Here is a 16,228-nt window from a genome sequence, read left to right as displayed (position 1 = left end):
AGGTGTTTGCCATGTACCCAACAGTGCAGAAGGTGTTGTGTGGCGTGATGCAAGCTGTATAGCAGTGGGGGTCACCTTGGAGATAGGTGGTGTTACTGCAGAAGATGCTGCTTGGTTGCGGAAGAAGGACGACGTGGCTCACATAAATGTGGCGGAACTGGATGCGGTTATGAAGGGCATCAACTTAGCCTTAAATGGGGGCTACAGAATGTTGAGGTGAGGACCGACTCAGCCACTGTGTTCTCTTGGATCCAGTCCGAAGCTACAGGAGAAAGGAGGGTGAAGACGAAAGGCGCTGCCGAGATGCTAGTAAAGCGTCGATTGATGATGTTAAGGGAGCTGATTAGGGAATTTGATCTTACACTTAGGGTCACTATCGTTCTTTCAGCGAAGAACAGAGCAGATGTGATGACGAGGGTGCCAAAGGCGCCGAATGAGGCGGCTGTTGCAATATGTTGTTTGAATGAAGACACTCTGAAGGATTTGCATGACATGCACCATTTTGGAGTGGATAGAACCTTATACTTGGCCAGGAAGGTGGAACCCAGAATCACAAAGGAGGCCGTTAGGACAGTGGTTGAGAGATGAAGCCGGTGTCAATCAATCGACCCTGCACCGAGTAGACACGAAGCTGGTGAGGTTCAGGTCGCAGAGAACTGGGGCAGGTTGGCGATAGACGTAACGCACTATCGACAGAGGCCGTATCTGTCAATGGTCGACTGTGGACCAGGAAGAGTAGCCATTTGGAGGGAAATCAAGGCGGAAAATGCAGGTGAAATTGCAAAGGTCTTGGAAGAGGTGTTTTTGGAGAGGGGTCCAGTGACGGAAGTGCTAATGGACAATGGAACTGCCTTTCGCTCAGCTGCCATGGAGAATGTGTTGGATAAGTGGGGAGTGCGGCGCTATTTCAGGGCTGCATATAGACCAGGCGGAAACGGAATTGTGGAGCGGCATCACAGGACCATTAAGGCTATAGCTGAAAGGGGCCAGATTTTGCCGAGAGAAGCTGTCTTGTGGTATAATATGGCTCCAAAGTCAGGGCAAAAAGTGGAGCCAGTGCCGCAGAGGGCAGTCTTCAAATACGAGTGCCGACATCCCCGAACTGCACAGGTACCCGCGGAGGAAGGCGAGAAGCGAGCGACTGTGCGAGTGGGAGAGGAAGTATGGATCAAACCGCCTGATGCTCGCTTTACCACACGCTGGGGGAGGGGCATTGTAACAAGTGTCCAGTCTTCGAACAATGTATCTATCGACGGCATCCCTCGACACATCCTTGATGTGCGACCGGTAGTGGTGTCATCAGAGGAAGACAGCGACGTTTAGCCAAGTAGCGACGTTCACGAAGAGGCTCCGCGGAGATCGCAGCGAGAGAGACGGCCGCCATGTTGGTCGAGCGACTACGTGATGGGTTGACATGTGATGATCGTGTAGATCAAGGGGGCGTGTGGTTTGAGTTGCCCCCTTTTGCAAATTGGCTGTTTGGAGAAATGGAAAACTAGATGGCTCTGGTTGATAGTCAATTTGCATAAGTGGAGCAATGGGCAGCATATAAACGGTACTTTTTAAAGCAGGTGTGAAGAGCGCAGAGAGTGAAACGACAGTTGGAAGAAGTGACGGTGAATTCTTTTTATGACGGTGAATTATTTTTGGACGTTGAAGAGCTCGACCTTTTGGAAGGAACAGCTGTGGCTTATATATATTTTTTATTTCTTTTTTTTTCTACTTCACTACAATGATATTATTTTTAAAGTGTATGTTTCATTCCTAAATTTATGTAAATAAGAAGTTATTCTAAATATTTTGATTATTTTAAAACGTATTTTAGCTAAAAAAACATTTAGGTTTTAATAATCGTAAAAATCGTCGACTAGCACACCTTCGGCATTGCCCAGTAAATATTTAGCAATAAGATCAGAGTAAAACTTACCAGTCGAGTCTTGAGCACTTCATTAACAAGAAGCACTTGTTTTTTGTTGTCGTATTTCAGATATTGCGTATCACCCTCATCGAGAACGATGCGTAGGTTGTCTTCTTTTGGAACTTCGAATCGACGTATCACCGTTCCTACGAAGTAAAGATAATATCAAATTAGACATAGATATTCACACAAAAGATAAAACACAATCTACGAATACTTATTCATATATTTTGAATAAAACAGATAATAAGAGAAACCAAGTTTGCCTTCTTTTTCCCGATATCTTTCTGGTAAGAAGTCTTTTTGAAAGCCATCAAACACTTACAAGGAGGAACAACAGAATGTTGCCACAGTCCTAAGTGAATGAGTTACTTTGGAATGGACTTCATTCGAACTTAACACATCCAAGTTTCAGGGGAAATCGTTATTCAGAAAGCCACCATCATCTCCCCACAATCACGAATATTTTGATGCATTAAAATACATCTTTAGATTAAAATAGTTTAGCGGCCTCGTGAAATGCAAAGTTTTATCCTTTCGGTGTTAAGTACATTTCAATAATATATGTCATTCTGTTTCACTAATATTTTAATTTAAAACGTGAATTCTATTGTTTTTTTATTAGTTTTTAGAATGGATTTTAATAGCGTTGTTTCCCGTTGAATAAAGCACGACACCCTTGATTGGGTCTGTCACGATTCGTTGGCCGTCTTTCTTGACCTCTGATTGCCAACTCCTATAACAAACTGATTTAAGTAAATTCCTACGTGTAAATCCAAAATTCATTACGTCATCACTCACGTAACCAAACAATCAAAACGCATTACCTACTGTTTTCCCCTAAATCCATGTGTTATTATTTTTGTCTGCTAGATACCTAAACTGCTTAATAACATTCTGAGTGAAAACTATCAGAATGGCATATCATCCACTAAGAAAAAAATATTTACGCATAACTATGTAAGGGAAAGATTATTTTCAAATATTCTCCTAAACTGAGAACAGACTTATATAAGCTAAAATGCTCGAGGTAGTTAAAGCCAACAAAAACAAAATAAAACAAAAGCATTGTTTAATTAAAAATAAAATAAATAAAAATACAGAACCCAAGATGCCACCCCCTACCCCTCAACACTACCCCTTAAGTAACCCGGCATAAACCAGTTAGAACGACTAGCTCCTCCCTCTTCCTCGATATGAAGTCGAGACCTCGCGGTCAAACTCTTCCAAAGCTAAGTTATGCCATTTTCTATCTATAATTTTGAAATCCACCTGTCTTGATATCGCAAAACCTTATGTATTGCAGACATTATTTTCTATTCATTTTTTTTTCTCAATGTTTGACTAAATTTCTGAAAATTTCAACTGCACTTGTCTTTCTTTTGCTCTTTTTGTCTTTTTTTTTCCAAATTATATTCTGCACTATTAACTAAACACTGGAAAATGTTTTTTCTCAGCAGTATGCATTATTTCTTAACCAGTCTAAATTTAGTACACAAGCCAAATTGCTCTACTCTTAACCAGCTTTTAAACGGGTTTTTCTAAAGTAAATAAATACAACAAAAAAAACCGACCTCACAAATTAAAAGTTCCATTACGGTATCGTATAAAGGTAAAGCTAGAATGACCAAATCATTCTCTATTGAGGTTAGATGAAGCCTAAAAGGGGGAAAATATATTTACGCATAATTATGTAAGTGAAGATTATTTTTAAATATTCTCCTAAACTGAGAACGGAGTAACAGACTTATATTAAGTAGATATTAATAAGTCCTTACATTTTTATTTTATTTTTTTCTCTATTTATTTATTGCTTTTTTTTAATGGAGAGTAGATAATACACTGTGGTTGTGTTATCGGTAGCTCCAGTAACTCTCGCTTCTCCTTTTTTGTCCCTCAGTCCTCATTTCCAATGAGTGATTTTTCTGACAAAGGGTGGAGAAAAAGCCGCTTTCCAGGTCGGTAATACTTCGTGAACAATAGCCGGAGATGTCGGAAATTTTTCTGTTTCTATGTCTATCCTTATGGCTACGTCACTAGTAAGGGTGCTGGAGGTAAACTTTTCATCTGGGCTGACGTTACCCACCTGATAGTCAGGGATCCGAACCTTGGTTAACCACTAAGGAGGCTGTCCTATTAGCAGGTGTAAAGTACTGGGACTGCTGTATTGCTATTTGGTGAATGGAGTCTCGACCATGCAGTAGTTTCTGGTGAGGCCTCTCGATGCCATACTAGTGGGTAATTGTTACGGCTTTACCTTATCATGTGCTACAAAAAATCCTCGCTTTCTCTCTCTTACTTTCCCTCTCTGACCTACTCTAACCAAGTCTGTCGACCTGTTCCACAAACCGAAAAAACTCAACCTGAAATTTCTAAAAAAAAACCAAACGAATAAACCTAGAACCCCATCCTTCAACGTAGACCTATACTACCATGTATCCTTCTCCAACATCAGCGGTCTATGTTTCAACATTCCAGAGGTTGAAACACAATTACAGGAGACGAAACCAGACTTACTCTTTTTAAGCGAAACTAGCATAGGGCCGACCACTTCCCTAGATGAGTTCATAATAAAAGGATACTCTAACTTAATATCTAAATCTGACCCCCAAGATCGCCATGGGCATAGAATATGCGCCTATATTCAAGATGGCTTCCCGTGTGGTAGAGATATCTCCAGAGAAGACCCTAATTTACCTTATATGTGCTTCCGGGTTGCACTTGCTTACACCACCGCATTCATATTTGCCCTCTATCGCCCCCACAACAGCCGGGTTACTGTCCTTAAAAGTGTATCTGAGAAAATTGACCTCATCCTTCGGCTACCATTCACATTTGCGGTGACTTCAATGTCCATAATGTGGAATGGCTGACCCACTCAAATAAGACAGATGATGAGGGGAGGTTCTGTCATGATTTTTCCAGTGCCTATGACTTCACTCAGATTGTTCATGAACCCACCCGTGTGCCCGATACTACTGGTCAGTATGCAAGCCTTCTAGACCTTTTTCTCACAACTTCTCCTGAGCTATGTTCATGTTCCGTCCGATCTCCTCTGGAATCCTCCGATCACAAAGTTGTATCAGTTAAGAGTTAAGATAAAAATGAAATGTAATAAGTCTTCAGATATACCTCTCCACCGTACTGTATATCGATACTCTATGGCTGACTGGGATAGCTTCCATACATTCATATCTGATCTACCTCTTCATTCCATGTTTAAAAAGGATGTAAGCTCTATAGTATCAGATCTTACCGAATGGTTAACTGTAGGCATAGACCGATTCATACCATCCAAAAATTCCAACAAAAACCTAACAGCCAGCTATGGTTCTCGCCAGAATGTGCCGCTGCCATTGCTCACAGAAATCACTTTTTCCATAGCTACCAACGTAATAGATGTAATGAGCCTAAAGCTGCCTTCAGGACCGCCAGCAACCACTGTAAAAGAGTAATAAAAATGCAAGAGAGCTATATGCTCAGTCCGTCAAATCCAAAGTAGCTGAGCAGCGGCTTGTTTTCCAACAGTTTTGGCAAATAGCAAACAGGATCCTGAACAGAAGCGTGCGTTCCATCCCAACCATCATCAATGGACCTGAGCTCATCTCATCAGCATCAGACCAGGCCAAACTATTCGCCAAGAACTTTGCAGCTAACTATACCCTCTACGACGAAGGGCATCAACTCTCCGTATTTCCTCCTACAACAGACAAAACCCTATCCAAAATACAAATATCTGCTCACGAGGTCGCCAAACTAATAAAAAACCTTGATTCTAGTAAAGCAACTGGCCCAGACGGCATTCCAATTATAGTGTTGAAAAAGCTTCGACCAGAACTTGCCCCCATACTTACAAAACTGTTTAAACGTTGCCTTAAGGAGAAGTGCTTTCCAACACTCTGGAAATCCTCGTCAGTATGTCCTGTATTTAAGAACTCAGGTGATAAATCATCCCCCTCTCAGTACAGACAAATAAGTCTCTTGTGTGTTATAAGTAAGTTACTGGAATTCATATTAAATAAAGAAGTAGTCAACCACCTCAGCAGAAATAACCTCCTTATTGCCATGCAATATGGTTTCCGTTCTGCTAGATCTACAGCTGATGTGCTAACAGTTATATCTCATAGGATTAGTGAGTCATTCGACAAAGGCTTCCTTTCTAGGGCAATTGCTCTTGACATATGAAATGCCTTCGATAAGGTTTGGCATAAGGGCCTACGTCACAAGATTTCCAGCTACGGTATAACTGGAAATGTTTTCTCAATAATTAAATAATTTCTCTCGTATAGGTTCATAAGTATAGTGGTTGATGGGCAGAAATCAGGGGCCAACAGTATTAATGCTGAAGTCCCCCAGGGGTCCATGTTGGACCCAACTCTCTTCCTGAACTACATCAATGATCTCCCAAAACACATACTAAATTCATTCGTTGACATCTATGCTGATGACACGACCATCTACGGCAACACATCAAAGGCTGTAAATGACTAAGCTCTCTCTGATCCCCTCTTCTCTGATCTTGAGCGCGTGGTTCAGTGGGGGAAGAGATGGCTGGTTACTTCTAATGCATCTAAAACCAAGCTCCTAACTTTACATCATCAACGCTCTGTTCTTCATCTAGCATCAATTGAAATGGATGGCTCTCGTCTTGGGGAGGCTTCATGTTTTGACAAGCTCCTGTGTTTGACCTTTACCCCTGATCTGAAATGGAACACGTATATAAAGTCTGTTGCCCAGGCCGCTGGGAAAATGGTAGGATCCTTCTACCGCTCCAGAAAATATCTCACTACTGATGCAATTCTCTATCTGTATAAAAGCCAAGTACGTCCAAAGATGGAGTACTGCTGCCACAACTGGGCTGGAGCTTCAAAAACAGCCTATACTGCATTGACAAAGTACAAAATAGACTTCGTGGCTTAGTGGGGGATGCTCTCTTCTCTTCCCTGCAACCTCTCTCCTACAGCAGAGACGTTGCGAGCCTGTCTTTGTTTTATCGTTATTTCCATGGCAAGTGCTCATCCGAGCTCCAATCCCTGGTCCCCCCTCGCCAATCCTTCATGATAAACACCGGTCTAGCTTAAACCACTGTTAATAATTTCCCCCACTCCTTATCTGTGCCTAAATCAAAATGTAGATTCCATGAACATAGCTTTTTTCTGAGAAGTGCACGCCTGTGGAATTCTCTTCCATTTGCTTGTTTCCAACCTGACTACAACATTGATGTCTTTAAGTCCAACATAAACAAATTCCTAATCAATCGTCCGCCTTAAGTAAGACGCTTTATCAAATCTCCAATACCAACTATTACTACGATATTATCCCATTGATTATTGTACACAAAATAACCCTTATCCCCGAGTGGCTTACGGGTCTTGATAAGTGGTGATCCCCATGTAAAAAAAAGTTACATTCCTGAAATCTGTGTAAAGCAAATATTTTTATTTTTTTAAAACAGAACTTTACGTATCGATAAAATTTTTCTGTCTAAACAACCTAATTACTACCGTAATGTTACTATATCAATTCTTTGTTTATTTTCTTCTCTTTTGACATCGGCTGCTTTTTTGTAGGATTCTTAAATATCTTACTCACTAATGTCAATGGAGGTGGTATCATTTCATAGATTCCCATCTTTAAAACACCGAGCACGTGCTGCACTGTTACATATAAAATCTATTACAACAACTTGTTTCGTCAGATCATAGAGTCCTCTTCATACATTCACACGACAGCCAATCCTTCGATGTGTTTAGCATACACAACCACTTGATCATCATTTTTTAAAACGCTTATAGGACTTTATTAGTGAAAAACTTCTTTACTCTGAGATATGTAAGAAAAAAATGTAAGGAAAAATTCAAGATGGCGCCCGACTCTCTCTTTAACACGGTAAGATATCCTCAACACGGCACAAGAAGCAACAGCCACACGATTCCCCAGCCAACTCAATCGTCACTCCCCCACGTCTTTCCCCTCACCCGCTTTTATCGTCGTTCTAGGCCGGCTAAATTTGCATATTCCGAGAATTCGTGTGACTTTGCGAGACATCATACTTTACAAAAGACGGCGGTCGCCATCTTGGTCCTCTTTTCTATTTTTGGTCGGTAACGCTGAGCTGGTCTCGAGGTAAGTCTTTTTCCCCTCATCCGTCTCTCCCACGTACCCACACAACACGCAAACACGCGGGCGCTTATCTCCTGGATGCACGTTACACTCCCCCCTGATCTGATGATCACATAGAGAGCACTGGGGGGGTGGCCTTTTAGTGCGCGTGCTTCTGCGAAGAGGTACATTCACTGTTTCAGATTCGGGCTCTGGATCTGGTTCCGCCTCATCAGATGAAGTATCGCTATCAGTCTCTGGAAGGGGCTCACTGAATCCGTGCATCGGCAGCTCATCGCTAGACGCTTCACTGCTTTCTTCTGTAGTTGTATGACGCACCTCGGTAGCTGGGCGAAGATCTCGCACATGTCGTGGGGTTCCATCGACCAAAACAGACTGCTGGCTAATCACTCCAGATATGTGTCCTCGCTTAAACTTGTCGGTGCACCGATTTCCTGGAGGCCGCACCCACACTGGATCTCCCACTTCATATCTGTTATATGTTCCCTTGTCGGTTGTCTGCGTAGTGTTGATTCCCTTCACTCCGACTCGGTACGTGTAAATAGCATTCGCAGGTGCGGTTGAAGGGGACGTCCCGTCCTTTGGCGTAATGTTGTACCAATATGTTGCTTCCGCAATAGTACATCGCTTCCTGGCAGCAATTTTCTTGATGCTGCGATGGCTTCTTTCAGCAATGCCATTTCCTGATGGCACATGCGCACATCGCAACCGTAGACGGACGCCCCACTCATCTAACAACTGCCGGACTTGCTGGCTACAAAACGCTGCATCATTGTCAGTCAGGAGCTCTTCCGGCGCACCTCGCTCAAAAAAAATGGATGATAGGTGGCGAACAACATTTGCTGAATCCTGTCTGGTCATCTGCCGCCACACCGCAAATCTCGTAGGCCCGCAATCAATGAGAGTTAGACAGGGCTTGCCACTGTAATGGGTAATATCCATGGCCAGCCGCTGCCACACACTCTCAACTTCCAAGCGACCCTTCTGCCATCGCTCTGGTGCAGGATCAATAGACTGGCAAGCCTCACAATTTCTGACGATCTGTCTGACATCCATCTTGGTCACTGCTGGGTATGCACGCCTCACAAAATAAAGGGTCCTCTTGATACCCGGATGTCCGCTCTGTGCATGAATTTTTTGTATTTGACATGGGTCGATTGCAACTGCACAAGATCGAGCAGTAATCTCCATTCCCATCTTCGCGGCTTCATACCATTTGTGAGGTACACGGGTCAGTTGGTCAGCACGATTACAATGTGATGGCACCAGAGTGACGCTCAGTGATAGCCCATACTCAGATACCAGGTTTTTTAGCGTGTCTAGCCTTCTCCGTATTAACATTTCGCTTGCTGCCTTGGTACGGATTCGTGTCCGTCCTGAAAGTGTGTCAGACACCCAGTGGTAGACACAGAGAGAATCTGTGTACAAGGTCAACTTTTTAGACTGCCACTGCAGGGCCAGATTTACCCCCTTTACAACAGCGTCCAGCTCTGCCAGGTTGATATGCTGAGAATCTGTTACGGGCCGCAGCCAACACGCATCCTCGAACACGTTTCCTCCTTGCTCCAACGATACTCCCAACGCCAAAGAACTGGCATCAACCCACACACCTACGTTGTCTCCGTTAACACACCACCGCCCACAGGCAGGGTCCTTCTTGTTCACTCTCTCCAGTGTCTCTTTAATCATCAGAGTTAGTAGGACATCATCGGATATGTCATCCCAACCCGTGGTTGTTAAATTTGCTCTGCGTTTAATCACACCAACAGCTGCGCGGAGCCAGCCACAGACCGGTAAGTGACCAACAAGTTTTCCACACCAAGAAAAAACGGTCCGCCTTGTAACGAGGTTGGGGATGCTTGGAATTTCACTGCCACGCCTCCATTGTAGGGTGCCATCCTCTTCATAAACATCCAATCCCAATACACGTGCTCCTTCCCTTAAACGTTCGGGATTCTTGCATTCCAGACCAAACTGAGCCAACTTTTCTTTGACACACGACGCAGACTGTACATCTTCATTGACGTATACGTCATCAATGTAAGCTGACGTTGAGTCCCTCATGGGCTTTTCTTGGGACAATACTGTGTTGACAATAGTCTTCATGATCTGTGGTGCCACATTTAGGCCGAAGCCAAGGCGTGTAAGGCAGTACCTCTGCCCCTGGAACCAAACTGTCTGGAACGGCCACAACGTCTCATCAACTCGCACCTGTAAATAGGCTTTTCGTAGATTACAAAGTCAGCGCCATCGCATCTGATTGAATGAAAAAGAGAGGTAAGAGACACTCTGAAGCTTAGCCAAAATTCAATTTTAACCACGCGACTACGTCCCTTTACACACGAAATGATTTTTTACCTCTTACGTTGACTTTGTCACACTCCCCTGTTCGGAAATAGATTCTGATTAAAATGAATAAAAATAAAAGCTAGTGTACTCGAAGACCTGACAAAGTCGGAGAAAAATATTAATACAGCAAATGAAAACGACGAGAAAAATCTCCCACTGGGGTCGGTTGGCGAGGCTGTCATCACTTTAGGACTGATATTGCTTTCATGGTTTATGTCTAGGCACTTTTCTCGTTAGGGAAGAGCTACTTTTATTCGGTCTAAAACAATATCAGTTTGTTTGCGTCTTCTGTTTGGCTTTTCGTGGCCTGGGACAAGAAAAATTTATTTTTAATTTGTTTTTCAAGCCATCGACATCTGTTGAACTTATTTTTGTTTTGCAAAAATTATTGATCAGCTGGTTCCATGATTAAAAATTTATGAATCCATTCCGAGCCCAGTAGGTTAGTGCTATTCCTTAATACCTAAGCTTCTAATTTTTTCGTGTTTCCCAATAGTGTGACGTTTGCTCAATATTCATGTTCGAAGATAATTTGCGTAGGTTAACAGCGTTTGCTGTCTTGCATGTTCTCACTATCGTGGGTTTATTCAATTTTTCCAGGTCTTCAAATTTAATATCGAAAGGTCTGAACAAGAATTTAGTTTATTTTTTATTTCTTTATCATGAATTTTCATAGTCACATATTTTTGCAACGCTTCTTTAATATTTCCAGTCTCCGCCAAGCACACTCGGGCTTTGTATTTAATTTTATTTCATGTCGTATTATGTGCATATAAAAAAATTGCTTGTAAATATTTAATACGAAACATTTGAAATGATCTTCGTCATTCTTCTGCAAATCCAGACATGGCCAACGCTTATGGAATAAAGGATTTTTGGGCTAAATAGTGCTGTAAGAAGTTCCATCGTCTCGGCGAAAGATAATTCCTATATTTTACGTAGTAATAGAAAATCCCCAAACTTGTTATTCTTGGCTGTCTCTAGTTTCCGTAATAGTAAACGAACCTTTTTCTGGTTCAACAACTATTTTCAGTCATTACTAAAAAAATCGTCATTCCGACGAAAAAAAGCTTCACATAATTTACCATCCTCAGACCTTGGCCGAAATTGTCAGTTGCATTCCATATTGAGTCTTGTAAAAATAGGGTATTACAATATTATATTATATTCAATACGCTTTTAAAGCAAACGTCTTTTCATAGCACAAGATAAATGCAGACCGAAAAGAAAAAGCCCGAAAACCGTATGTATTTTGTAATAAGCCCTCTCCCCCCATATTCAGTAACACACTTATTTAAGGACGCAAATAATTCGTATTTCTCTTTTTTATTTACTTAAATTGTATTTTCGGGTGGGTTAGTTAAAGCAAGTTAGAAACTAAAAATTGTGTTTTTTGGTTGGTTACCCCAAGGAAATTTATCAACTAAAAACTTTATATATTGAATACACTAGTTTAGGTATATTAGAAACCGAAAACTTCATATATTATAAACATTAGTTTAGGTATATTAGAAACAAAAAAAAATACATATTTAAAAATTAGTTTAGGTATATTAAGAAAGTGAAAAATGTATATATTGGATACATTAGTTTAGGCATATTAGAAATTGAAAAAATTATATATTGAATATATTAGTTTAGATGTATTAGAAACTGAACAATTTATATATTGAATACATTAGTTTAGGTATATTAAAAACCCCGAAAATATTTTGAATACATTAGTTTAGGTATATTAGAAAATGAAAATTTCATATATTGAATACATTAGTTAAGATATATTAGAAACTGAAAAAAATATATATTGAATGCATTAATTTAGGTATATTAGGAAATGAAATATTTGTATATTGAATGCATTAGTTTAGATATATTAGAAACTGAGAAATTTATATATTAGATACATTAGTTTAGGTATATTAGATACTGAAAATTTTATATATTGAATATATTAGGTTAGGCATATTAAAAACTGAAACATGTACATATTGAATACATTATTTTAAGTATATTACAAACTGCAAAATTTATATATTGAATACATTAGTTTAGGTATATTACAAACTGAAAATTTATGTATTGCATACTTAGTTAAGGTATATTAGCTAACAAAAAATATATATTCAATACATAAGTTTAGGTATATCAGAAACTGCAAACATATATTGAATGCATTAGTTTAGATATATTAGACATTGAAAATTTTATATATTGCTTATATTAGGTTATTTATATTAAAAACTAAAAAAATGATATATTGAATACATTAGTTTAAGTATATTAGAAACTGAAAAATTTATGTATTGAATACATTAGTTTAGGTGTATTAGAAACTGAAAAATTTATATATTGCATAAATTAGTTTAGGTATAATAAAACTTAAAACATGTGTTTATTGAATAAATTAGGTCAGGTATATCAGAAACTGAAAAATTCATATATTGAATCCATCTGTTTAGGTATATTAGAAAAATAATAATTTATATATTAAATACAATAGTTTAGGTATATTAGACACTGAAAATATTATATATTGAATATATTAGGTTAGGTATATTAGAAACTGAAAGGTTTATATATTGAATACATTAATTTTGGTATATTAGAAACTGAAAACTTTATATATTGAATACATTAGATTAGGTGTATTAGAAACTGAAAAAATTATTCATTGAATACATACGTTTAGGTATATTAGAAACTGAAATATTATATATTGAATACATTAGTTTAGATGTATTATAAACTGAAAAAAATTAAATAGTGAATACATTATTTTAGGTATATTAGAAAAAAAATATATTGAATTCATTAGTTTAGGTGTATTAGAAACTGAAAAATTTATATATTGAATATATTAGTTTAGGTGTATTAGATACTGAACAATTTATATATTGAATGCATTAGTTTAGGTATATTATAAACTGAAATATTTATATATTGAATACATTAATTTAGGTATATTAGAAACTGAAAACTTTATATATTGAATACATCAGTTTAGTTGTATTAGAAACTGAAAAATTTATATATGTAAGGCATTAGTTTAGGTATATGATAAAATAAACATTTATATATTGAATACATTAGTTTAGGTCTATTAGAAACTGAAAACTTTATATATTGAATACATCAGTTTAGTTGTATTAGAAACTGAAAAATTTATATATGTAATGCATTAGTTTAGGTATATGATAAAATAAACATTTATATATCAAATACATTAGTTTAGGTCTATTAGAAACTGAGAAATTTATACGTTGAATACATCAGTCTAGGTATACGATAAAATAAACATTTATACATTGAATACATTAATTTAGGTGTATTAGAAGCTGAACAAATTATATATTGAATACATTAATTTAGGTATATTAACAACTGAAAAATTATATTTTGAATACATTAAGTATATTAGACCCTAAAAAATTCATATATTGAATACATCAGCGTAAGTATATGATAAAATAAACATTTATATATTGAATACATTAGTTTAGGTATATTAGAAACGTCAAAATTTATATATTGAATACATCAGTTCAGATGTATTAGAAACTGAAAAAATTAAATATTGAATACATTAATTTAGGTATATTAAAAACTGAAAACATTATATTTTGAATACATTAAGTATATTAGACACTAAAAAATTTATATATTGAATACATTAGTTAAGGTATATTAGAAACTGCAGAAAATTATATATTTAATATATTTATTTAGATATATAAGAACCTGACAAATTTATATATTGAATACATTAGTTTAGTTGTATTAGAATCTAAAAATTCTATATTGAATACATTTCTTAAGTATATTTCAAACTGTATATATTTAATAGATTAATTTAGGTATATAAGGCACTGAAACTTTTATATATTGAATACAGTAGTTTAGGTATATTAGAAATTGAAAAAATTATATATTGAATACATTAGTTTAGTTGTATTAGAATCTAAAAATTCTATATTGAATACATTTCTTAAGTATACTTCAAACTGTATATATTTAATAGATTAATTTAGGTATATAAGCACTGAAACTTTTATATATTGAATACAGTAGTTTAGGTATATTAGAAATTGAAAAAATTATATATTGAATACATTAGTTTAGTTGTATTAGAATCTAAAAATTCTATATTGAATACATTTCTTATGTATACTTCAAACTGTATATATTTAATAGATTAATTTAGGTATATAAGGCACTGAAACTTTTATATATTGAATACAGTAGTTTAGGTATATTAGAAATTGAAAAAATTATATATTGAATACATTAGTTTAGTTGTATTAGAATCTAAAAATTCTATATTGAATACATTTCTTAAGTATACTTCAAACTGTATATATTTAATAGATTAATTTAGGTATATAAGGCACTGAAACTTTTATATATTGAATACAGTAGTTTAGGTATATTAGAAATTGAAAAAATTATATATTGAATACATTAGTTTAGTTGTATTAGAATCTAAAAATTCTATATTGAATACATTTCTTAAGTATACTTCAAACTGTATATATTTAATAGATTAATTTAGGTATATAAGACACTGAAACTTTTATATATTGAATACAGTAGTTTAGGTATATTAGAAATTGAAAAAATTATATATTGAATACATTAGTTTAGTTGTATTAGAATCTAAAAATTCTATATTGAATACATTTCTTAAGTATACTTCAAACTGTATATATTTAATAGATTAATTTAGGTATATAAGGCACTGAAACTTTTATATATTGAATACAGTAGTTTAGGTATATTAGAAATTGAAAAAAATATATATTGAATACATTAGTTTAGTTGTATTAGAATCTAAAAATTCTATATTGAATACATTTCTTAAGTATACTTCAAACTATATATTTAATAGATTAATTTAGGTATATAAGGCACTGAAACTTTTATATATTGAATACAGTAGTTTAGGTATATTAGAAATTGAAAAAAATATATATTGAATACAGTAGTTTAGGTATATTAGAAATTGAAAAAATTATATATTGAATACAGTAGTTTAGGTATATTAGAAACTGAAACTTTTATATATTGAATACATTAGTGTAGGGAGGCGCAAGGTTCACCATCATTGACTTTCAGCACAGCGGCGCAGACGGAGGCACGACGTCCTCATCAGGTAGCTCCTACAATGATGGCTGGTTTCACTTACCACACATGTACGTGTCGTAACACTTCAGCGATCCCACCATCACTAGGAACGAAATGTCTCTCATGTCCCTCCGGGAAAGCCTCAGAGAAGCGAGTTCCATACTACTAGACGGGTAGAGCAGGCGTCGATAGGTTAGTACCACCGGGGAATGCTTCACCTGGTAAGCGGGTCCACGGACCATCAAGAGATTGATGGAGGACTGAGGCCCACTCCGTTTCAGCTTCTCTCTTATCTCTCACCACCTTCCCGCATACTTTCACAGGGCGGTTAACCAGATTGAGCACTGTTCGAAAAGACAGACTCCGGACAGATTCTCTGACAACTCCCGAGGTCGCCGCGGCGAACAGCTTCTCGTACCTGCGCTACCTCATCAGGGGGACCGACACTGCCAATGCAGGCAGGCTAAGCCCTCAGTCCGAGGTGGCAGCATGAAAAAAGCCGACCGGACAGTCTTTCGGAAGCCTGAGCCATCGACGTATTCCACCCCTAATTATAATGTCTATGGCTTTTATGACGTTGCCGTGAATGTTCCCCAACACGAAGCCGTGGAGAAGTTTCGGGATTACATGGTTGCGCAGCAGGTCGATTCGCTGGTGCGGCTTGAGGGGAGCGGCGGAAAGCTCCTCAATTCAGCCGTGAACTTTTTCTTTATAATG

At 37.4% G+C, this 16,228-nt stretch overlaps 1 protein-coding gene across 1 annotated transcript in view; it reads right to left on the bottom strand.

Moving 5' to 3' along the window:
* The window catches only part of LOC145277040 (protocadherin Fat 4-like), a 1,076,063-nt gene that overhangs the window by 767,311 nt on the left and 292,524 nt on the right, over positions 1-16,228 (bottom strand). Inside the window, exon 3 of the mRNA XM_080128674.1 lies at positions 1,928-2,064. Coding sequence (XP_079984800.1) covers positions 1,928-2,064 — 137 coding nt within the window. The remainder of the gene's footprint in view (positions 1-1,927; positions 2,065-16,228) is intronic.

This window comes from Euprymna scolopes, chromosome 5, assembly GCF_053919585.1.
Source record: "Euprymna scolopes isolate OS-2025 chromosome 5, ASM5391958v1, whole genome shotgun sequence".
Classification (NCBI taxonomy): Eukaryota; Metazoa; Mollusca; class Cephalopoda; order Sepiida; family Sepiolidae; genus Euprymna; species Euprymna scolopes.
This window is presented reverse-complemented; position numbering and strand designations above follow the sequence as displayed.